The 25631-nt window shown below is 37.2% G+C and overlaps 2 protein-coding genes and 1 long non-coding RNA gene across 5 annotated transcripts; 2 read left to right on the forward strand and 1 right to left on the reverse strand.

Moving 5' to 3' along the window:
- Positions 1-255: 255 nt before the first annotated feature.
- LOC117983130 (uncharacterized) lies at positions 256-2019 on the forward strand. Of its 2 annotated transcripts, none has more exons than XM_069499417.1 (4): positions 256-409; positions 692-722; positions 854-1136; positions 1463-2019. In XM_069499417.1, exons 1-4 carry the CDS (start codon positions 333-335, stop codon positions 1588-1590), a joined length of 519 nt encoding a protein of 172 aa, XP_069355518.1. In that variant the 5' UTR covers positions 256-332; the 3' UTR covers positions 1591-2019. The 2 variants fall into 2 exon arrangements, with proteins under 2 accessions (XP_069355518.1, XP_069355519.1); XM_069499418.1 differs by having other exon boundaries at positions 258-409; positions 854-1085.
- Positions 2020-4226: 2207 nt separating this feature from the next.
- Positions 4227-15396, forward strand: LOC117983127 (uncharacterized). Of its 2 annotated transcripts, none has more exons than XM_069499202.1 (4): positions 4227-4358; positions 5658-5694; positions 12198-12582; positions 14793-15396. In XM_069499202.1, exons 1-4 carry the CDS (start codon positions 4294-4296, stop codon positions 14915-14917), a joined length of 612 nt encoding a protein of 203 aa, XP_069355303.1. In that variant the 5' UTR covers positions 4227-4293; the 3' UTR covers positions 14918-15396. The 2 variants fall into 2 exon arrangements, with proteins under 2 accessions (XP_069355303.1, XP_069355304.1); XM_069499203.1 differs by lacking the exon at positions 14793-15396 and adding an exon at positions 13038-13215.
- Positions 15397-19314: 3918 nt separating this feature from the next.
- On the reverse strand, positions 19315-21554 carry LOC138402490 (uncharacterized). Its single transcript, XR_011236850.1, has 2 exons — positions 21432-21554; positions 19315-19739 (listed from the first exon to the last, which is right to left on the reverse strand). It is a non-coding gene; the product is annotated as an uncharacterized lncRNA (long non-coding RNA).
- Between the last annotated feature and the right edge of the window lie 4077 nt (positions 21555-25631).

The following is a 25631-nucleotide window of genomic DNA, read 5'->3' on the forward strand; positions in this document are numbered from 1 at the left end:
GAAAATTTCGTAAAATTTAATCGCATGAATCTTTAAAAATCCCGTGGGATCACCACGATTTAGAGGACCTAGATTTAAACTTAGGTATCCCTTGGTAAAACAAGGAGCAATTAAATGAAATAATTTCAAAGTCGCCCGACTTTGTTTTTTTTTTATTCAATAAATGGTCATCATACATTCATTTATCATTTTAACCTCTTCAACCCACAACTCTTTAAATCATTTATCTACATAATATTATATTATAAACTAAAGTGCACATTGCCACAAGTCAGTGATAAAGCGTTAGAGAAGACGGTAGCTGCTGTACGCTTTAGTAAAACTTTATAATCATGTATTATTCGTTATTATTTGTTTTTTGTTTCAGTGTAGTGGTCAATTTGTCCTTATCGGGAGCAAATTCTGCATGGTATTTACTTTTAAGTTTAACATTATCTGTATATATAAAATTCAACTTCCAAACTGTTACTGATGTATATATTTATATCAACGTACAGCCTAAACCGTTGGTCCTAGAGACATGAAATTTGGAGGGTCTGTTCTTTGTAAAGAGTAGGTATCCACTAAGAAAGGATTTTTCGAAATTCTTATGGGATAGACAATAAAGAGTATTTGTATTTTCTTCGAGACGTTGAACGTTAAATTTAAATCAATTTGAAATGAGTTGAATGAATTAATTGTAACTTTTCAGGAACGCAATCCTGCCCTTAGAAAGCAATACGGTAAGTAATAATAAATTATGTAAGTATATGAAAATCATACATACTGTTTAATCCTTGCGTAAGTTTTCCAAAACGAATGATTGATTTAATGTTGTTATATAATATATGTCATTACTTTAACTTTTTTACAGTTAGCAAATAATGGCAATACTTTAGTAAGTATTGGAAATGGAGTGAACAGAAACAATGTGGTAATATTGGACCAAGCTGATATACTAGGTAACAGATTCGGTGACGATTCTACGCCAGCTGCTTATCAACCCCAAGCTGGACCAACAAGTGCAGATCATCATCATCATGGCACAAGTTCTGTACTTACCGAAAATAACGGATTGGATCTTTTTAATGTTGGCTATGGTTCAGGTAACCAAAACAAAGTGATTGTCAATACATCAGTACAATCACAAAACACAGGTAATTGGTTTTCTTTCAATCAGACATTTAATAATATAAAAACTGTACGTTTCAATATATATATTTAAGAAGGATTAATGATATAATTCGAGTCTTATATTGGAAACTTTTGCTTGGTTGATGGATCAAGGATTAAGCACAAAACACCGACCTCCGATTAGAAGGCGGACGTTCAATTTACAAAACTCCAATGTAGAATATCACAGCTTATTTCTACATTGGAGTTTTTTAAATATTTATTTTTTTTAAATAATAATTATATGTATTTATATCAAAATAATTATAACCATTGAATAATAATTTAAAAAAAATTGCATAAATTTCAGGGAGCCAACCATTAGCGTCTTCCAGCGTTGACAACCAATTGAAGATATTGCACAGTTTAAGTGAACAATTACAACAAATTGCAACTCAGTTAATTCAAGAAATGCACGCGAATATAGCACAACAATAAAAATAATTATGCAATCACTATGCAGGATGTTATTTTAAGAGCGGTCAGTGATGCGATTTAAAATCTATACTAAGAGAGGAAAAATAGATTAATTATACTGTACCTACCAAGTAAAAAACTTGCATAAAACTTAAGAAGTTACCTTACCTTATAACCTTTCAAACAAAAAAAGAATTTTCAAAATCGGTCCAGGCGTCTTCGAGTAATCGGGAAACATACATAAAAAATAATAAAAAATAAAAAAAAGATTCTGACGAATTGAGAACCTCCTCGTTTTTTGAAGTCGGTTAAAAAACGAAACTTTCTCTTTGCTTAAGTAATTACCATGTACAAAATTGTATTTATTTTAAGTACCTAGTATACCTATGTATTATCCAAATTCATATTTTATTTTATTTTCATTCATTAATAAATAATTTTATTAACAGCTATAGTTTTATTATTACCCACCTCATAATCCGAATACCATAAAAAAAGGAATAATCTATTATATAAAAGGAAAAGGTGACTGACTGACTGACAGACTGACTGACTGACAGACTGACTGACTGATCTATCAACGCACAGCTCAAACTACTGGACGGATCACGCTGAAATTCGGCATGCAGATAGCTATTATAACGTAAGCGTCCGCTAAGAAAGGATTTTTCAATATTCAACCCATGAAGGGGTAAAATAGGGGTTTGAAGTTTGTATGAAAGTCTGTCAGTTTTGAAGTGTCTATAAAGAAGTTTTGTAGTTAATATTTTTGCAATTAGCAGTATAACATAATATTTTATTAAGCTCATATGTTAAAATCTCATAGTTAAAGATCAACCCTAAGGGTGTAAAATAGGGGTTCAAAATTTGTGTAGTCCACTCGGACGAAGTCGCGGGCATAAGCTAGTAATATTATATGCTACAGTAAACGTGGACAGGTACCTACCTATCTACCTGGGAGATACAGTCCTTAATTATTATCTAAATATATAAAAGGAAAAGGTGACGGACTAACTGACTGACTGACTGACTGATCTATCATCGCACAGCTTAAACTACTGGACGGATCGGGCTGAAATTTGGCGTGCAGGTAGCTATTATGACGTAGGCATCCGCTAAGAAAGGATTTTTGAAAATTCAACTCCTAAGGGGGTGAAATAAGGGTTTGAAATTTGTGTAGTCCACGCGGACGAAGTCGCGAGCATAAGCTAGTTCCTTATAAGTAAGTGATATAACTATGATAGATATTAATGACAGGACATTGTAACTGATAAAATGGAATATTATTTCTGTGTACCTACTCATCGTAGATTTTACATCTCGCCAAAGCCACGGGTATCTGTATATTAGAGTGTTATCAACACCACATCCATACTACTTAATTTTAGCTATTTTGTGATTTGACGGCATTTATTTATTTTATTAATTAGGAACACATACAATACATATATTCTACACTTACTACATCACTTATACACAAACACACACTGATACATATACAGGGTGGCCGGAGATGTGACGTCTAAAAGAAAAAATTGAATACCTTATATTAAGGGGTATCCAAATCACCCCCATGTATGTTCAGCGATTTTCAATAGTTTAGGAGATACGAATTTTTTAATGATTTTTTAATGAACCTGTTTACTGGCAGGTCATAATGAAAAATATGCATTGAGCTATTACAACTGGGGTAAGCAGTGCATTTATGCCTCTATGACCTGCACGCCACTGGTTGTACGTACCTAACCATTATTTAAATAATTGTAGTATGTATGTCAACGTTAAAAATCATCAGCTTTAAACGTGAAGGAAAACTTCGTGAGGAAACCGCATGCCTGAGGGTTCTTCACAGTGTTCTCAAAGGTGTTTGAAATCTACCGATCTACACTGGTCCAACGTGGCAGACTATGGCCTAAGCCCTTCTCATTCTGAGAGGAGACCTGTGCTCAGTAGTAATGGACCAGCGACGGGTTGATCATGATGATGATGATAATATGGTGATGATGTCTACGTCTGTCTAGGAAAGGGTTTAAGAATAACTGTCATAGTCCTTCGAGGTTAGCCCGCTTCCATCTTAGACTGCATCATCACTTACCACCAGGTGAGATTGCAGTCAAGGCTAACTGGTAGGTATATGAATAAAAAATAAAAGTATATATATCTGATACCTTTTCACAGTCCATATTAACCAAAATTTGGGACTGAACAGAAATACGAGTAGCTTGCATCGCAGAAATGGACGTACGCTACCGCCGAGGAGTAGACACTACCTACAATAATTTTGCTTTATGGCTGGAATTTCACAACTCCCACTCAATCTCTTTTAATTAGATAAACCTAGTATTTTTCTGTTCCACAAAAATTCGCGACAGGTCGAAATGGGAATCGGAGTATGAGGCGGGGAACATCCCGCACACCCGCACGTCACCCGCGCGGCGCTCGCCCGCAGCGGGTTTGCGCGAGGGTTGTGCGGGTGTGCGGGGCATTTCCTCTCCGATTGCCATTTCAACCTGTCGCGTACTATACTTCTAAATATACAAAAAATATGTAGAGATGGGTTATCACAACTACCTATTGAGTCTGTCCTTATCATTTTGACCTCCCTCAAACCACAACGGAGTACACATAATATATAAAGTACAATATACTGAGATGAGCTATAAGTCAGTGATCAAGCGTTCAAGTAGACTGTAGCTTATTGAATTGTGGTAAAACTTTAATATAATGTATTACTCATCCATACTGATTTTAGTTGTTATTTCGTCTTTATCTGGAACGTATTCTGAAAGGTATGTTAAGGCGATATGCGTCCCAAAAGCGGTGTTGAGACATACTTCGGGTTGTTTATATATTTTTTAATATTATAAAAATTAAAGATATTCTTTAGTGAATCACGGGAGCCAAAACACGATTGGCACAATTTGGCTCGATACAAAAAAATCGCGAAGTTTCTCCAAAATACGAATTTTTTATACGAGCATGAGGAGTAAAACCAGTTTTATTCAATTGATATTAAACAAATTTTAATAAAATTTCGTATAATTACGTTTGTCGTTTGATACAAGGGATTACGGTATTATTTTTTGGTAATAGAGCACAGAGAATTTCAAATATAAATATTTATAAAAAGCGTGCAACAACGGGCGGCCTAGACTTTTCCATACATTCGCCTTTGCGATCCCATTTCGCCTTAAATCATAATATTCTGAACTAGTGGTTATTTATTTTTAGTGTTACGTACTCAAAACTAAAAAACAGAATATTTAGAATCACCTCGGTGTTCGGTCCGTTTGCAACAACAGTATGTATGTATGTATGTATATACTTTATTGCACCACAGAAACACAAATGACAGGTTACAAAAAGAAATCTTAATAAGTAGGTACAAAAAGGCAGTCTTATCGCTAAATAGCGATCTCTTCCAGACAACCTTAACGCTAGGGAAAAAACGAACAAATGGACAATGGGAGGTGGTGTAAAATAAACCTAAATACCAATAGCTAAATAAACTAAACCATATAATAAGAATATAAAATACATATTATTAATACACTAATACATACAAATGAAATATAATAGACATTTTTATTAACAGTTTTATTAAGAAACCCATAGACTTATTATAGAGATAACCACATCACTGAAGAAACCTATTACTTCTAGTTTATAATGACAGCTGGATTTCCGCGCTGGACAGCCAGGCTGATCCACGATATAAACTACCTAGTAACCCTTCTCGTGCAATTTTCTGAATGGTAATGAAACTAGTATTTGCACTGAAATTGTTGAAAACTTGAAAAAAGCAAGTGAAAGCTGAAAAACCTACCTAATACCTCTTTGATTAAGTTGTATTTTATTTTAAATCGCTATGAGGTTTGATTTTCAATGAAAAAATAATAATTAACAAAGAGCTTTAGTATAAACCCATGATAAGAATTTATGTTGAACATTTAGTTTTCCCGAAATGAGTCAACGGTTTTGTTATCATTTATGATGTATAGAATACATAAGGTGACCGTGTTGTTTACCACTACTGCATAATATAAAATGTTTGTAGATGTTTTAAAGAGCTTGTTATGATTTTTCAGATGGTCAAGCGACTATCAGAAGAGCAACCATGAAACGGTATGTAATATTTGAATACGAAAATACAATTATTTATTTGATTAAATTCTTCGACAGCCTCAAAAAACAATACTAGATGCCACACCAAATTAAAAAGAATCATTTGTTTTAGCTTATAAAGTAGGCAAGTAGGTAGGTACCTATGCTACAAATCAGTGTTTTCATTATTTCTTGTTTACAAGAATCATTATTGTCCATCATAATCATCATCGTCAGCCGATAGACATCCGCACTTGGACATAGGTCTCTTGTAGGGACTTCCACATGCCACGTTCTTGCGCCGCCTGAATCCAGCAGCTCCCTACCAGCGACTCGTTTGATGTCTGTCTACCTAGTTGGCAAACGCCAACGCTGCGCTTTTTAGTGCGATGTCGCTATTCCAGCACCTTGCAAGCCTAGCATGTATCGGTTCCTGTTTATTGCTTCTTCAGCTTGTAACTAAACTGACGAGGTCTTAAAAAACTCTACCCTATTTTTCCTTCGAATCTTTCCAAAGGTTACGGTTTAAATTAATTCCCTTAAAGTGGCACGTGTATCGTATAGCAGTAAGACCCCTTGAAATGTTGTGTCCATAATAAACCAAAGTCTTTTAGAGCGTCAGAAATTATGAGTTCATCAGGCCCAACGACTTTGTGCGTTGACGGTTGTGGGGTTTGCGTATTCGAGTATAAATACTTATAAAGCATTTGGTCGGATGAGACAAATACCCGTTCCTGCTCAATCCAAAGTGGCTGTTCACTTATAGAAACGGGTTGAACATGGTAGGATCAAGAGACTGCTCTCACAAGACGTATCACATTAATAGAGCCAAATACAATCTTTCGGAAAGCCGAAGTTTGTATCATACATTGAATAATATTGTAAGAGTGAGATCTCTAACCTTGAGATGAGATCACGCCGTCTAGACGTGTAGTTCCAACCACCTATCCCTTCGGGATAGGAGCTTGGAAGGATGGCATCATTTACTTGGGAAATGAAAAGTAAATGATGGTACATAGCCCCACCGCGCCATGTACGGTGAGCTTCTGCCTTCCCTTAGTATCCTATGACACTAAGTACATAAAATACCAACGAACAGTAGCCCCCCCCCCACAACGTCATCATTTGATAAACGGCGCAACGTATGCAAGCATACTTTAGAAAGAGGTGCGTGCCTCTTATGATCCCACGATGCAGCCATAGCTGATACAGCATTTTTAGAGTGGTGCTCTCCCACTACAGACCTGTTAATAGGTTTCAAGGAGAGTCAGGCTCACTGCGGTAATATCCACAGGCCTTAACCCAACCTTCAATATTCATGTATTGGTATAATAATGTTGCATTTATATTGTGCGTGTATTCAGTAAACACCACAAGGTGGTTAAGTATTCCAACGCATGTCAGAGTACAAACAGAACAGCAGCATTACCTGCCCACTGTGATTGGTAGCTATTAAAGCATGCTAGAATCAACTCAGCAAAGGATTCACAAAGCCCGAGATACTAGGTTCTTCTTCATATAAGAATCACAAAGCATCAAAGGCACTGGGTCTCCTTCGCATAAGCGTCTTCCAACGCGCTCCAACGCATACCAGCAAATAATTCAAAAGTAAACACAGGATACCAGAACAAGACAAAACCAGAAATAGCCGTATGATCTGCCATCGCTAGCCAATCCTATTCTAGTTTCCAATGTAATTAAATCCTAAAGACGAGCCAGGCTCACTGCAGATTTAGTACATGGGCCTACAACTCAATTTAACATCCACTATACTTGAATGCAACCCCATTAACATACGTTCGCACTATGTGTGAACGCACGCCGATGTAATCACAAATTCAAACATAGCAAACTATTGTCAAGAATGAACAAGGCTCACCATGGCATCTACAGGCCTAATCCCTATCTAACATCTAACTGATAGTCAGACGCCAAACAGAGCCAGGCGCACTGCGATACAAACGCCGAAGCGAGGGAGACTATATCCACAGGCCTAATCCCATCTTCAGCATTTATGTACCTTGTAAGTGTTTGCAATCACCACGGAATGATAGAAGTCTTCAGAAGAATGTCAGATAGTTCACTAATAACACTGAAAGCCATCTCAAGCAAAGATTCACCAAACACATCCCGAGGGACGCGCGGTTTTCTCCGCCTAAGCAGCCAAATTGTCAGTTCAACCATAAATCGCTCTCAGACTTTAGAAAGTATCGCCCTATAATATAAGAAATGTATCCTTGTACTCAAAGTGGTCCCATTCTCAAATTAGTATTCTTTATTATAAACCTCATGTGTCGCCCCAGCACATAAGTTACAATATTTTTTGTATTTTGTATCTCCACATCGCCGTTTGAATAGAGCACGCTATGAGCGCCACTACGCAACGACGAGCGCGCACACTCACCGTCTCGACCGACGCGTGCGATGCCGCACGCAACGCTAGTTCAGCAATGAACGCTCCGAGCGCTATTACGCTTTAACCAGCGCGGCGCGCACACAACGCCTCGACGCGGCCCCGCGCATCGCTGTCTGTCTTCGCTCCCGATAACCCGTGCGGCGTATATCCTCGATTCCCAATGTTTGCCAACGTTATGCGTTATGAGTTAAAATTGAAACTCTTAAAAGTGAACCTTTATATTCTTATGTGAAATACTTTACTGCTGATATGTACTAACCTAATTTCGATAAATTTATAGCAAAAATTTTGTACTATTTTGCATATTAAAATTTTATAATATTTTAGTATGCCAGTTGAGTATCGTTACATTCAACCCCCTAAATTCTATGATGCATGCGAATAGAATGAATTCCATGAAGCGTGCAGAATAGAATTTACTCTAGGTAATACTCTTCCTATATTTTATTTAGCATTATTGCGTTGCAACCCCCTGATCGTATGATTCTACGCCAACTGAATTTATCTAAGATTACTATCCTTACGCCCGGATCCAAAAGCGATTCATGTCTGACACTCACTTTGTTAGTTTAGTTAAATATCATCAAAAATATTTAAAAGAAACTAGCTTTACTCATCGTATCACTTCTTCTCTACACTTCCCTTTAATAACCTACATTTCCATGCACACATCTTTATTTCCACATCTTTATGTCATAACATTCATCATGAACCAATGTACCTATTATTCATTCACACATTCAGTTCCACAAACACTCTAATGCCTCAACTCTAAGCATATTAATCAATTAGAGTATTTCCCTATACTTCCCTTTTCAACTATCTAAATCTCAGTTCAATAATTCCTGTTTACGTCTAGCTAAAAAAAAATTTCCTTTGTTTCCTCTATACCTATTTTTGCTTTATAAGTTACCTACTCTCTTATTACATATTTAATTCGCACAACCCCCTGATGTCATGATTTTATGACTTTGTAATCTACAATTTATTAAGATGCCTTATGTTATAGCAAAACATTTCACCAATACTTCACTCTATGCTCCTGCTAAACTCATGTCTTCAACTCGTATTATCTGTCACCAATCAATATACTTAATTGTCTTTTGCTCAGTCTACCTTTTATCAATTATTATTTGTCTTTCGCTTCGTTGTTTATCGCACATACTCTCTATCTTTCACTACGTTATTTATCACACCTACCACTTCTCCTAATCATGGAGCATATTTGCCTTGAACCAAGATGAAATCTTTAAATTGTTTACTAACTAACACTGATAACTACGACACGCAATCAGCTACCACATCCCTGATGAACCTTGATGAACTCAAAATTTCCTCAGACTCTTTCCATTTCACGAGCAACAAATTGTAGGCTTTCGCCTACTTTATCCTACTCTATTAAGCCGTTATGACCAATCCTGGTCACGGCACCAAATTGTAACTAAACTGACGAGGTCTTAAAAAACTCTACCCTATTTTTCCTTCGAATCTTTCCAAAGGTTACGGTTTAAATTAATTCCCTTAAAGTGGCACGTGTATCGTATAGCAGTAAGACCCCTTGAAATGTTGTGTCCATAATAAACCAAAGTCTTTTAGAGCGTCAGAAATTATGAGTTCATCAGGCCCAACGACTTTGTGCGTTGACGGTTGTGGGGTTTGCGTATTCGAGTATAAATACTTATAAAGCATTTGGTCGGATGAGACAAATACCCGTTCCTGCTCAATCCAAAGTGGCTGTTCACTTATAGAAACGGGTTGAACATGGTAGGATCAAGAGACTGCTCTCACAAGACGTATCACATTAATAGAGCCAAATACAATCTTTCGGAAAGCCGAAGTTTGTATCATACATTGAATAATATTGTAAGAGTGAGATCTCTAACCTTGAGATGAGATCACGCCGTCTAGACGTGTAGTTCCAACCACCTATCCCTTCGGGATAGGAGCTTGGAAGGATGGCATCATTTACTTGGGAAATGAAAAGTAAATGATGGTACATAGCCCCACCGCGCCATGTACGGTGAGCTTCTGCCTTCCCTTAGTATCCTATGACACTAAGTACATAAAATACCAACGAACAGTAGCCCCCCCCCCCCACAACGTCATCATTTGATAAACGGCGCAACGTATGCAAGCATACTTTAGAAAGAGGTGCGTGCCTCTTATGATCCCACGATGCAGCCATAGCTGATACAGCATTTTTAGAGTGGTGCTCTCCCACTACAGACCTGTTAATAGGTTTCAAGGAGAGTCAGGCTCACTGCGGTAATATCCACAGGCCTTAACCCAACCTTCAATATTCATGTATTGGTATAATAATGTTGCATTTATATTGTGCGTGTATTCAGTAAACACCACAAGGTGGTTAAGTATTCCAACGCATGTCAGAGTACAAACAGAACAGCAGCATTACCTGCCCACTGTGATTGGTAGCTATTAAAGCATGCTAGAATCAACTCAGCAAAGGATTCACAAAGCCCGAGATACTAGGTTCTTCTTCATATAAGAATCACAAAGCATCAAAGGCACTGGGTCTCCTTCGCATAAGCGTCTTCCAACGCGCTCCAACGCATACCAGCAAATAATTCAAAAGTAAACACAGGATACCAGAACAAGACAAAACCAGAAATAGCCGTATGATCTGCCATCGCTAGCCAATCCTATTCTAGTTTCCAATGTAATTAAATCCTAAAGACGAGCCAGGCTCACTGCAGATTTAGTACATGGGCCTACAACTCAATTTAACATCCACTATACTTGAATGCAACCCCATTAACATACGTTCGCACTATGTGTGAACGCACGCCGATGTAATCACAAATTCAAACATAGCAAACTATTGTCAAGAATGAACAAGGCTCACCATGGCATCTACAGGCCTAATCCCTATCTAACATCTAACTGATAGTCAGACGCCAAACAGAGCCAGGCGCACTGCGATACAAACGCCGAAGCGAGGGAGACTATATCCACAGGCCTAATCCCATCTTCAGCATTTATGTACCTTGTAAGTGTTTGCAATCACCACGGAATGATAGAAGTCTTCAGAAGAATGTCAGATAGTTCACTAATAACACTGAAAGCCATCTCAAGCAAAGATTCACCAAACACATCCCGAGGGACGCGCGGTTTTCTCCGCCTAAGCAGCCAAATTGTCAGTTCAACCATAAATCGCTCTCAGACTTTAGAAAGTATCGCCCTATAATATAAGAAATGTATCCTTGTACTCAAAGTGGTCCCATTCTCAAATTAGTATTCTTTATTATAAACCTCATGTGTCGCCCCAGCACATAAGTTACAATATTTTTGTATTTTGTATCTCCACATCGCCGTTTGAATAGAGCACGCTATGAGCGCCACTACGCAACGACGAGCGCGCACACTCACCGTCTCGACCAACGCGTGCGATGCCGCACGCAACGCTAGTTCAGCAATGAACGCTCCGAGCGCTATTACGCTTTAACCAGCGCGGCGCGCACACAACGCCTCGACGCGGCCCCGCGCATCGCTGTCTGTCTTCGCTCCCGATAACCCGTGCGGCGTATATCCTCGATTCCCAATGTTTGCCAACGTTATGCGTTATGAGTTAAAATTGAAACTCTTAAAAGTGAACATTTATATTCTTATGTGAAATACTTTACTGCTGATATGTACTAACCTAATTTCGATAAATTTATAGCAAAAATTTTGTACTATTTTGCATATTAAAATTTTATAATATTTTAGTATGCCAGTTGAGTATCGTTACAAGCTTCGGAACCCGAGCTACATCGGTTTTTCTGAATTTCTCATTTCTGATTTGATTTCACGCGGCGTGAAGCATAGCTCTCACCATTGACTTTGAGCTTTTTTGTGAGGCCTACAGTTAGTGACTATGTCTCGGATGGTACGATAAGTTCACTAAAGATGGCCTTTGCATCCTAGCACAAGCTCTTTCTTCATGTTTGTATAATAATTTACCTACCGTGTGTACACTCTTCCCCTTGAAGTTTTTACTGTCATAAATTCCTTTTCTTGAGTAGTTCTGCTAGTAAATAAATTCAATCAGTCACTAGAACTGTATCCTTAAATGCAATTATTTTACTTAATGTGTACAATTTGTTTCTAGCCAAACTATGAACCTCAAGATGAAGTCGTAGACATTGGAAATGGAAACTATAGAAAGAATGTTATCATCCTGGGGCCTGGTGATTCTCAGCCTGATCCACTGGGTAATAGATTCAATACCGATTCTACGCACAATATTAACCAAGCATACCCAGATCCCAGGAAAAGGACTTACACCACTAATATTGGAAACGGCAATCATAATCACAACATAGTTGGGTATGGAGACAGTGGCAGTAGAGCCGATGTTCCAGAGAGAAGTGACCCAAACAGCGGAGGAACAAGTTTTGTACTCAAGAATGATAATGGATTGGACGTTTTTCATGTTGGCTATGGTAAAGATAACCAAAATCATGTTACTGTCGAAGGCACACCCATACAACCAGGTAACAATGACTTTATTACACAAGATAGACTAAAAGTATTTCCAAAAATCTAACGAAATAAATATTAATATTAGTGTGTGTCAGTCCGTCTGCTAGCTTTTTACTGTTCATTAATTTAAGCGATTTTGTCAAAATTTGGTACAGAGTGCGACCTGGGGTCGGATATGGGTTACTTATAATCCTGGAAAGTTAAATAGTACACACGGGATTTTTTTTAAATATTTAATACACCTTTGAAAATATTATGGAGAACTCTCGGGCATGCAAGTTTCCTTGCAATGTTTTCAATCAGGGGGCACGGCAGTGCCCCGCCAAGACGAGACATTACTTATTACGCAAATAAGTTAGAGGTGCGTACTGGATATTGAACCACTGACCTCCAGAAAGAGGAGGCCAACGTCTTAACCACTAGGCTATTGCCGCTTTCTAAGTACATTGCTACATAAAAATTCCAGGGCGTCAGCAGTCATCCCAAGTTGAAGCACAATTGAAAGCATTATTGAACTTATCTACACAATTACAGCAGATTTTAAACCAATTAATCCAAGAAGTTGAAAAACTGAATATTCAAAATTAATATTTAATGGTTTTCTGTTTATTTTAATTCAATAAATTTTAAGCAATGAGTACTTACTTATACGGTTTTTCCCATTATTAATGTTTCACCTTCCACAATCAGAAATGCAAAATTAATAAGATTCTAAAATGATTAATACTTAAATTTAACAATACCTACATATTATAAAAAAGAAAAATATATAATATACATAGTTACAAAAAATATACATCGTCCAAGTGGTAATTAATTAGCATTGTGCCCACTGGCGTTATTGACTTGAATTTTTTTGTTGTAACTGAGGTAAATTATTTATCTCATCGTTACATCAATGACTATACTTATACATAAATGGCATACATTGTAATAGCACCGAAATATTACATTACTGTCCAGGCCGGAAATAAACCAATTTATAGCCGAGTGATATTGGAAGGACGAGGCGAAGCCGAATAGGTACTTCCGAAGTGATATGAAAAGGACGAAGCGCCAACTATTTCGCCTGAGACTTGACTTGACTTTCCCCCCATTTAAGAGGAAAAAAGTTTCTTTACAATAACAGGGTATTTTACCCTTTTTAGAGTTCCGTACCTCAAAAGAAAAAAAAGGAACCTTTATAGGATTACTTCGTTGTCTGTCTGTCGTAACTGTCAAGAAATATACTTCCCGTTGACCTAGAATGATGAAATTTGACAGGTAGGTAGGCCGTAAGGTAGGTCTCAATGAAAGTAGCGTAAGTAGGCCACTCGGAGTCAATGCTAACGCACGCTATACATTGCAAGTTTGAAAAGTACTAAATCACTAAAACTACAACGCTAAGATTTTGCTAGCGTTCCGGTTACACCCTGTATATTATACATCCAAAATATGATGTTCATAATTAGTATAGAACCCTAAAAAAGCGAGGTCCGACTTGCACTTGACCGGTTTTTTCAAGTTCAAATAACCGCGGGATACAACTAAATTCCATCCCTAAAAAGGTGAAATGGCATGTTAAAGTTTGTGAGAATGCAAAATCGTATTAATACATGGGCGAATTCCATTCGAACACAGCTGTGTGGGTATAACCCATCGATGGTACACCCACTACCCAGTTTAAAAGCGAAAGTGTGTGTATTTGTTGATTTATCCTTCAATCATGCAGCAACGGAGCAACGAACCGACGACGACGTGATTGTATTTTGCATGGATGTAGTTAAAGACCTGGAGAGTGACATAGGCTCATTTTTATACTGGATATCAAATTAAGATACTTTCAAAAAACCAGCCAAGTGCGAGTCAGACTCGCGCCTGGAGGGTTCCGTACTGCAGTCGTATTTTTTCGTCATTTTGCAAGATAAATCAAAAACTGTTACGCACAAAAATAAATAAAAATCTTTTTCAGATTATACAGTTAAGTAAAGCCTTTTCATATGATACCTTGGTATATTAATCTTACTTTGAAAGTTGAAAATACTAATTATTATTTGTTCATGAACACATTTTAACTTTTTTTGTGATGTAACCACAAATTCACAGTTATCGGATTTTTTATTCTATGAGTGGTCCTTGTTTCCTTTGAGCTACGGAACCCTAAAAATGAGTTATGATCGTAAAATTCTTTTTTTGTTGACCTGAATGTTTACTTATTGTATTAAATGTTTGTATTTTTTAGATTGCTACGGGAGTACATGCGATGACGTGAAAGTATATGGTAGGAAGAATAGCGCCGCCAAAACAAATCAAGCGTTTTCTCTGTTTCTGTCTTCTCTTAGTCTTTTCTACCTTGTTTTAATATAATCCTACACGTCTCTGTAAAATTTCCTATTATTACAATCCATATTCAAGCAGTCTTTCTATAATGATAGGTACTTATACCTAAAGAAAGACATTAAAGTCAGCTACCAGGGAGTATTAAACAACTAAGGTGATTACCTTGACTCTCTATGAACATTATTTATACATCCAACAGCTAAATACATAATATATTTGAATCTTTACCATTCAACGTAAACCTCGTCATTTACAACAGCGCGCGGCGGCGCGACGCAGTCTTGGCCGCGTGAGCCGCCTGCGCCGCTTGTGCGTGCCGTGCATAACTTCGCTGCTACGGATACACAGCAATTCGACTCTGACACGAAAACTCTAACCTGAGTGTTCGTGTCGCTTGCCATGCGGTGCACCATCTTTGGCACATGTGTAAATATGACATTAAAGTAATCCTGTACCTGTACCACAACTGATTTTACTAATTTAATAAAGTACTAGAAAAAGATGTATAATGTGTACCTATTTACTACACGACCACTTCAATAATTCAGTTACCTCATCTCCCGCTGCCCGGTCGGCACACCCTAAAGTAGCATAAGTAGTTGTTTTTTTTAGTAGATTAAGTTTTATGATACATATAATTATTATCTATCAATAAGATGGTCACGTAATATTACTATGTTTGTGTAAGTTTGGAGGTTTGTTGTGCCTTTGCTTTAAATATTATTGAATACTAGAGGATACCCGCGACTTCGTCCGCGTGGATTTAGGTTTTTGGGATTTAGGTGGATTCATCCCGTGAATCTTTCCCGTTGAATCCCGTGGGAACTTTTTTATTTTCCAGGATAAAAAGTAGCCCTTGTCCTTGCCCGGGATGCAAGCTATCTCTGTACCAAATTTCATCAAAATCGGTTGAACGGTTGAGCCGTGAAAAGCTAGCAGACAGACAGACAGACAGACACACTTTCGCATTTATAATATTAGTATGGATTAAGTAATTAAATTAAGTAAGAATTTGCAAATGTTCGAGAATAAGGCATAATAACTTCAATGGTATTGCAAAAAAAATTAACTTTGACCTGTTGCTGCAGCATCACCTGAAGTATGCAGGATACCTAACTCCTAAGCAACTTACAGCAGAGGTATCGTGTTTGGGCTTAATAGAATGGTCTCAATGAATAGATTATACCTACATAAATGATGATCAGTGTCTGATGATGGACTAGGAAAGAGAAATGAGGATAATTTGGCGAGGCACCGGCATCTATTGTACCTACGGTAGATGTCGGTGTGGCGAGGGCTTCCAGGCTACTTTCACTCGATATGAAATTTTAGTTTACGATGTAAAGAACTAATAGAATGGCACGAGATTGTACGTAGACCTGTACGTAGAGAGCGCGGCACATGGCGACTCACACCGCAAGCGAATTACCTGTTCACATAATATTTGCCACCGCCCGGTGTCTTGCAACCACACTGTGCAAAGGGCCTATGGTGTAGCCGCGATTTCGATATTTACAAAAATTCCCCTTTACTTTAACAACTTTTTAAACTTTAGGGATGTCTGGCAGAGGGTTGCCAGCATATTTTTTTATTTTTTTTATTAACTATCTTGTAATGAATGAAGTGATTTCTAATACTATTCCGAAAAAAATATATAAAAAAATTAGACTATATACTTTGATGTAAGATTTTTTACACTTATTACCTGTTATCTCCCAAAGCCACCATGATCCAAACTTCATAGTCGCTGATCGTCCCTTACTGTGTTGGGAACAATACGCAGAAAGATTTTCAGCTTTTATAAAATAACCAAGGCCTGGCACGCGCTGGCTCTCTCCACATGTTTATCAAGTTATATTTAAAGGAATAGAAATATAATGTGATCGAAGCATGCATATGCATATATTTTAAAAAAGATCAATCAAAAAAAAATATAATTATAAGGTAATGCTCAAAACTTGTCTACGCATCTACCATCTCCAGTTCTTTTTTTTTCCAGGCAAGCAACCACCTGCGAAGTTTTCCCTTCCGTCTTTAATTTCAGTTGTTGAATTACTTTTTGTACTATTGGTTACTTGTAGAGTACTAACTTCAGTCGTCGAAGATGTCACAAACACAAACGGAATTTCCTTTGATTCGTGGTCTTCTTGAGTTGGTTTAACTTGAGGAATGTTTGACTCAACTTTTGGAGTCGCAGTAGATGTAGCAAATATAAAAACTGGCTCATCTTTTGTTTCATTCAGATTTACGTCATTTGTTGCAGGATATGGTACCTTGTTATTTGTATCCGCTTTTGGGACAAAAATATTAGCAATGTCATCTTTTACTTTGTGAGCTGTATCATGAATTGTACCCAAAAAACCTTTAGCCAGCCCTCCGTTTATAACTTGGAATAGCAGTAGTAAATTCGAACAAAAGTAAATAAAATAGAAGTTTTTCATTTTACACTTGTACACACTAAACGGTTATGTTGCAAATGAGCTAAGATCACACTAGCAATAACTATAAGACGATAAACGTGACCTATGCCTTGGAGATTTATAAAACGTGATAAAGTTATATCACGAATCGAGCAAGTAAATTCAAGGAATAAATTAATATTATCCGAAGTCGTGTTATTTAGTAGGTAACATCGACACATATTTATTATTCGCTATTCCGAACGATCCCTATTGTTGATCAAGACTGTTTTTTTGGATTAAAATTATTATCCTATATATTGACCCGGAGATGAGCTAAAGTGTGCCAAGTTGCGATCAAATCCGTCCAATAGGTAGTTTCAGAGTGAAGCGTGCACAGACTGACAGACGGAAAGACAGTTTTTGTTAAATACTGTTTTTGGCTCTATATCGATATTAATAATACTTCCTCCGATTACAATTTGCAACCATTTTAATCTGTATAGTATATAAAATTCAAAGTCCTAACTGACTGGCTTATAAATATCAACGCACAGCCCAAACCGTTGGTTATTGAAACATGAAATTTGTAAGGTGTGTTCTTTGTACAGAGTAGGTATCCAGTAAGAAAGGACTTTTCGAAATTCCACCCCTAAGTGGGTTAAAAACGTGAACAGTGTTTGGGTTATTAGCTTTAAATAATGAAATTTAGTATAAGTAATTCTGGAAAATCCCCTCTGAGTGGTAAAATAGGGGATGAAAGTATGTATGAAAAAGTTTTAATTATTGTTTTTTAAGTTCGAGATTGGAAAATCGGCATTAAGATTAAATCGGCTTTAAATAATTAAAACTGTATAAAGTTATTTTGAACAATCCCCTTTGAGGGTGGTAAAATAGAGCATGATTTAATGAAAAAATAATAGTTAAAAATAAAGTATTAAATACTTAATTTAAGTAAAAACCACGCGTCGTGATGCACTGCGTCCTTTAAATGCCTCACATTTAAAGGATCAATGCGCAGATCAAGGTTAGACAATCCATGCAACAACGAATAGGTAGAATTATGGTCACAGCATACGTAACGTGTTTTTTCTCATACCGGGCGGAAAGGGAAGATTTCTTGAACTAGGTACTATTGGATAACTAGAAAACGTACGAGATTATACGTCGATATATTTTTATATGCAACGATAACAAGAAATCGTCCCATTCCATTCGGCACGAGAAAAACCACGTTACGTATTCAGCGCCCTTCAAAGTCTTCTCTTTTTCCTTGACTTACAACCACAAAACTATTTTCATCATCATCATCAAAAGCAACCGATAGACGTCCGAAGGTCGCCGCCTGAATCCAGCGGCTCCCTGCGACTCGCCTGATGTCATCCGTCCACCTAGTGAGGGTGTCTTCTAATGTTGTGTTTTCCGGCGTTTTGCGACGTCGCCATTCCAGCACCTTGAGACCCCAACGTCTATCGATTTTTCGAACTATGTGCCCTGCCCATTGCCACTTCAGCTTTGCCACCCACTGAGCTGGTTACTCTGGTTCACTTTTTCAAAAAATGGCGGTTTACAATTCGTAAGCGGGGGCTTCAAAAATTTATCTGCTTTCGATAGTGAAGAACTAAAATTTTGGCTTGACTTTACCTATCAATACGTAGGCAGATGATATTTTAAGATGCTCAGCGACTGTTACTTACTTTTTTTTGATTGGCCAACTTTACTTTTTTGACATCCACTCACAGCACTATCAATTAATTAATTAACCAATCAATTCTCACTTATTTCATTTAAAAAACTCCCCTTTCGTGGTTGGAACTCAACCGCAACGTGAATTTCCATAGTTAGATCTAATCTAAAGGGGGTTTCCACTTTCCACCGGAACCAGCTTAATTTTGAAAGTCTATGAGAAAAAAGTCTGGGAACCTCTGATGTAGAGTAACTCCCAAGCCCTCTCCATCGCTTACTTTTTTTTGTTTTGTTTCATAAGACAAAACTGTTTTATTGAAATCTAAATTGAAGGCCCAATCAGGTAAAGCAAATTTAATCAATATTCAAAATTATTAAGAAATGTAATATATTCGTAGTATAATATACATATTATACATTTTTTTAAACACCTTACAAATTAATGTTCAAAACTTTTCTACGCATCTACCATCTGGAGTTCGTACTTGTCCAGGCAAGCAACTACCTTTAAAGACTTCGGGCGCTGCCATTCTACTATCAATTGTTTGAAGATTATTTGGTTTCACTTTCGGAGTCGCAGCAATTAATATAAAGACTGGCTCATGTTCTGTTTCATCCTGTATTACGTCATTTATTGCAGGATATGGTTCCTTGTAATTTGTATCCTCTTTTGGGGCAAAAATTCTTGCAATGCCATCATTTACATTATGAGCTGGGTTAAAAATTGTATCATAATAATTATTAACCAACCTTCCGTTTATAACCTGGAATAACAGTAATAAATTTAAACAAAAGAAAATAGAATAGCGGTTTTTCATTTTACACTTGTACACCCTAAACTGTTATATTGCAAAGGAGCCAAGTTAGAGCACTGGCAATAACTTTAAGAAGATAAACGTATGCATTGGAGACGCGCTTTTTATAAAAACAAGATTAAGTAACATAACGAATCAAACAAGTAAATTCAAGAAATAAATTGTTTTTAACCGAAGCCGTGTTATTAAATAATAATTGCTATTTTTTCCTAATAGTGACGTAAAAAATACATAATCGTATTGAAATGAAAATGTATAGGTTTATCACCATCATGATCAACCCAACGCCGGCTCACTAAATAGGACGGGTCTCCTCACAGAGTGAGAAGAGATAGTCTACCACGCTGGCCATGTGTGGATTGATAGACTTCACACACCTTTGAGAACAATATGGAGAACTCTCAGGGATGCAGGTTTCCTGACGATGTTTTCCTTCACCGTTAAAGCAAGCAATATTTAATTACTTTAAACGCACATAACTCCGCGGACGTTGTGACCACAAGGCCATCACAGCTTTATTTTGATTTATAGTATTCATATTTTATTCATTTATTTTTAGTTAAGTAGGTACTAACTGTTAAAATATAAGAAAGGTTTTCAGAGTACCTAAGTATTTTTTAAATATATTGTTATACTTCTATCCGCCTATATATAATGCTAATATTACCTGTAACAGTATTTAAAAAGAAAAGAACATATTCATGTTTGAAAATTCAATTCAATCTGGTTGCTGCTTAGGCGTAGGAACTTAGAGTAAATATATAATACTAGAGAATACCCGCGACGTTGTCCGCGTGGATTTAGTTTTAAAAATCCCGTGGGAACTCTTTGTTTTTCCGGGATAAAAAGTAGCCTATGTCCTTCCCCGGGATGCAAGCTATCTCTGTACCAAACTTCGTCAAAATCGGTTGAACGGTTGAGCCGTGAAAAGCTAGCAGACAGACAGACAGACAGACAGACAGACAGACAGACACACTTTCGCATTTATAATATTAGCATGGATTATAAGAACGTAATTAGTTATGTCAGTTAGGTAAGGCTCTCAGTGACCACATTCTGATTCTCAATAATCTCAGTGATCAACTGTCGATCACTATCGAAAATTATCGATAGTGCGTACCTACGGCACAACCCTAGACCCTGACTTGGCTTATGGCCGAGGCGGCAAGGAATCTCAGGCGTTTATAATACAAAATAATAAGTTTATAATTTCATTTGCGACGCAATAAACTGCTGATGGTTATGATTATTTAAAAGAGCGTTACAACATCGATCACGCCTATAAGAACAAACGTGAGTTGTGCTGTCATGTAAGTTTTTATAGAAATAAAAAAAAAGAAATAAAAAACAACTTCCAAAACCACTACAAAGTAAAAAATAACTTTTGTTTCTACACGTGTAGGTATGTACGTTGGAAGTCGGGCGAGCTTTACACTTTGATTTCTAGTTTCTGTTATTAAGCTCGCCCGACTGCATACATACATACCTACACGTGTAGAAACAAAAGTTAATTTTTACTTTGTAGTGGTTTTGGAAGTCGGTTTTTTTATATATTTTTTTATTTCAAGCTTTTTCCTACATCATCAGGGTTGAGGAGTTGGGACTTGGAGTCCAAGCATGAAGTCGTTGTTTGATACCTACAACATTAATTCACTATGAACATTTCCTGAATCTTGATAACTTAGACGGGCAGTAACCCTGCAGGATCAGGATTGAGGAGTTGGAGCCAGAAATTGAAATGGGACCACCACGGAAACTGCCTCTGTTGGCAAAAAAAAAATTGCGAATCGGTCAAGAAACTTCGCAAAAATAAATGTACATACATTTAAAAAAAACTGGCTGAATTGAGAACCACCTCCTTTTTGGAAGTCGGTTAAAAATAAACTTTGAATAGAAAGCCACCACTACAAATACTGGCAATGAGTATTCCCAAATGCCACTGCCTTGCAGGCACAGCAAAGACTGCAACGTGTGTTCTGTCTCTACGGTGCTCGTTCCTACTTGCGCATAATATTAGCATAACAAGACACGATTAAATGATAAACAACACAATGACATTGGCAAGCAGTATGATATCATCAACGAATAAGTATACAAACCTCTAAAATAATCTCTGTCGACAATTTCCCAATGAATCCCTTCTATAGCCATCAAGACACTCAAGATCTGGTACTCGTATCACTTGACTAGATTGAACACTTTTTGTAGTTGTAGTAGAAGTAGCCATGCGAAGTTTATCGTGAAAGTTGAAAACAACTCCGGTTTCTCCCAAACTGAATGCACAAATCGCAAATATAGTGCCTACAAGCACGATTTTTACGTCCATTTCAACGTAAGGTATTGAATTCACTGCGTCACTCCGATAACACAAAACTAGTCTATGATTTGGAATGTCTTCACGACCACGGGATTCTACACGATCCGTTTATGTCCATTGATTCCCCATCCTTACATTTTTTATCACTATTTTCGGGCACTTCTATCATTTTACCACCAGTTTGACCTTTTGAGTCGCTTCCATAATTATATTTATCATAAATTTCAGTACTTTTCGAAGTTTTTGCTTGTGCAAATAACTTTATGAAGTCTTTTACAGGGTTTGCGAATAAACTTGCAAAATCTTGAATAGAATATGAAGTGACGTTCACGTGTACGAACAATTGAAGTATAACAATTTGGAGCACAACTATTTGCTTGAACGGACGCGCCATTTTATAATAATAGATTTAATGTGTATCAAATACTCTTATCATTGACAACTTCCAGTCAACTTGTTGGAACGCTGTGTTATCAGTTAACACAAGTATTTATTGTTCATTTTTTGCTCCATAACAGTTCCAGGAAATCATAATCAAACTATTATTTCATATCAGTCACTTTACAAAACGATTGGACATATTTTCTGAAAAAATGACTCAACCCACAATCACGTCAAAATCAGAGATATTACGAACAGATTATCAGCTTGGCGTTTACGGTGAAAATGTGATACCTATAAGTACCTACTATAGGTAGTATCTCACATCGCAAAAAAACAGGATATTTTCGGGATACTTCTTTTGCAATGTGACATAGTTTTATGGACATATAATATTATTATTTAAGCGTAATCACTCAGCTGGTAGTCGATTAGTTTGTTCATTATATTTTTTGTAATTTTACAATAAAACTTAAAGCTAGCCATATCTAATTACCTACTGTACAACACATGCCCGCGTAGAACGGTGCCCAGAATACTGGCTGCACTTCCGCGCTGGACAGCCAGGCTGATTCTCTATGCAAAAAATGAGCCAGCCCTTCTGTCACCAGATGAGGCCACCTCCACCTACCGCGGTGAAATGTCTTGCCAAAATGTATTAGCTCTAACAGCCGTACTAAGAGTCGCTTAATCGTTTCTAAAGATTGAGTTAAACGAGACAGAGCCTATATCTCTCACATAAATCTGTCTCGTTTTAACACAATCATAAGTAACGATTAGCGACTCTGAGTGCGGCGGTAAGATTCCACGGCAAGCGGAACAAAAACATAACTCTAGATAAGAGAGGTGGCATACTTGCGCTGCTTACCGGTTTCTCTTGATGCTGTCTCCCTGATATGACACGGAGCCAATGCGTTAACGCACCTTACGTCCCCCCACATTAGAACTCGTCCCCATCCCAAGGGAACCAGCGTCAATCCATCAGGTCTCTTGCCATCATCCCGACTAATCTCTGCCATTATAATAATTAATACATTATCTCAATTTTGAGTTGACTGTGGGTTTGGAACCTGTTTCAGAAAATACGTCCAATAATTTTTGTAATTTTATTTAGTTACTAACATAGTTAATAAGTTCTTCTGTTACTAACACATTATGGATGAAACATCTGAAATAAAATAAATAATAATAATAATAATAATAATACGTACTTGCGTCCAACAATTTTACAACAAGTAGGTAATTCAATGATGATGTAACTCTATGCATAAATAAATAAAAATAATTATTAATTATAGAACGATGTGGATTTTCATAACGTTCCTGTTGGATGTTGTCCCGAAGTAGCTGTATGGGACATGGGTTACTCTACTCTAAAAAAATAAACTTATATTCGAGTAGTTACTTATACGTATCTCAAATCACAATGCCTTCAGTTCAGCTTCCTATTTTACATCTAATAAACACAAGTACTTGATCATCATCATGATCAACCCATCGCCGGCTCACTACAAAGAACGGGTCTCCTCTCAGAGTGAGACGGATTTTGGACATAGTCTACCACGCTGGCCAAGTGCGGATTGGCAGACGATATGTACTTAATCTAAATATGTAAAAGGAAAAGGTGACTAACTGACTGACTGACTGATCTATCAAGGCACAGCTCAAACTACTGGACGGATCAGGCTGAAATTTGGCATGCAGGTAGCTATTATGACGTAGACATCCGCTAAGAAAAGATTTTTGAAAATTCAATCCCTAAAGGATGAAATATGGGTTTGAAACTTGTGTAGCCCACGCGGACGAAGTTGCGAGAATAAGCTAGTAAGTATATTATAATTACTCAAACGTCTCCTGAACAAAGATAATATGATTGATAAATAATAATACAAACGTCCAAAATACTCAACAACATAGATTTATAATAACCGACACACCTCTTTTTATTATGAATACTGAGTGCTCTCTGTTCATCATTGTAAAATTCTCGTTAGCCAAGCCCGCAATCCAGGCCCGCTTCAGCGATTTCATTCGTTCGGGAGGAAAGCGGCTAATTTTCTCGAAATAACTGACCAATTTGAAATTTCAAAACCAGTTTTTATTTATACAGCATTATTATTTATTATGCTTACGTCTACTTATATCGATTTGCAATGGCTTTGTGTGATTATTATAGTTAAATTCAAAGCAGCCTTTGACCGTGATATTACGACCGTATGAAAAATTCTGGAAACGCAGACTAGGGTTGTCCATAGCCTGAAAAGCCGGAATCAAATTTTTGATGATATTTGTTCTTCAGTACCCGTAGTATAGGATTTTACGTCTCACCAAACGTTGCTAGAATTCGAGAGTCGAAACACAATGACATCATAGTAAAGTGGACCTAAAGAGCCTTGAATTGAAGTCAAAAATTCAATGCCACTGATTTTAATTTCGCAATGTTGACTGACCAGTGTCAGTGAGCGTCTCTTCAATTTCAGTACCATATTATTCCTTTTTAATAAAAGCAAAATCTCGTAAGATATTATGTCGAAATAACACCAGCAATTATAACGTATTTAGAATTTATGTTAGTAAGCTAAACCTATGCCAATGGTATAATTTTATTTTCGATTATCGTTATTATATTATAACAGGAAATGCCTGACGCATACGTCCCTCCGTCAGAGGAAACGGAGGCTATGTGGGGCTTGCACCCACTAAAACCTGTGTTCCTCCTTCAACACACTAGCGGTTGCGCGGGTATCACTTAGTAGAATTGCTACCGCGCTACCGCGACCGCCAGGTTTGACCCGCCACGAACTGGCAGGCGGGTCCCATCGCTAGCCTGATTGCTACCAACCCGTCTCGGAAGTGCACCCGGAACACGGCGCGCTACCTCCTGACCCGCTTATATTTCGGTTGACGAACGAAAGTAGGCAACCCTGAAAACGGGCATGTAAGTTATTTTAATATTGAAATACCTACCACCCTTTAGTAACGTGATAATAATATTGTACACACTTTTAATAATGTCTGTTTAACCTTTAAAAACAGTAGGTAAGTAGGTACACAATAATACGATACGAATATAACTAGGTATCTAACATATAAAATAAAAATTAGGACACATTTTAATTTTTTTTTTGTGATGTACCTAACCA

The sequence above is a fragment of the Maniola hyperantus genome, chromosome 6 (assembly GCF_902806685.2).
Source record: "Maniola hyperantus chromosome 6, iAphHyp1.2, whole genome shotgun sequence".
Classification (NCBI taxonomy): domain Eukaryota; kingdom Metazoa; phylum Arthropoda; class Insecta; order Lepidoptera; family Nymphalidae; genus Maniola; species Maniola hyperantus.

What these genes read in the sequence shown, in the direction of transcription:
- LOC117983130 (XM_069499417.1), top strand. Translation starts at nt 333, where the DNA reads ATGTATTATTCGTTATTATTTGTTTTTTGTTTCAGTGTAGTGGTCAAT. An exon ending in TGCCCTTAGAAAGCAATACG is followed by an intron (nt 723 to 853) that starts GTAAGTAATAAT and finishes ACTTTTTTACAG; the next exon opens with TTAGCAAATAATGGCAATAC. An exon ending in AGTACAATCACAAAACACAG is followed by an intron (nt 1,137 to 1,462) that starts GTAATTGGTTTT and finishes CATAAATTTCAG; the next exon opens with GGAGCCAACCATTAGCGTCT.
- LOC117983127 (XM_069499202.1), top strand. Translation starts at nt 4,294, where the DNA reads ATGTATTACTCATCCATACTGATTTTAGTTGTTATTTCGTCTTTATCT. An exon ending in TCTGGAACGTATTCTGAAAG is followed by an intron (nt 4,359 to 5,657) that starts GTATGTTAAGGC and finishes ATGATTTTTCAG; the next exon opens with ATGGTCAAGCGACTATCAGA. An exon ending in AGGCACACCCATACAACCAG is followed by an intron (nt 12,583 to 14,792) that starts GTAACAATGACT and finishes TGTATTTTTTAG; the next exon opens with ATTGCTACGGGAGTACATGC.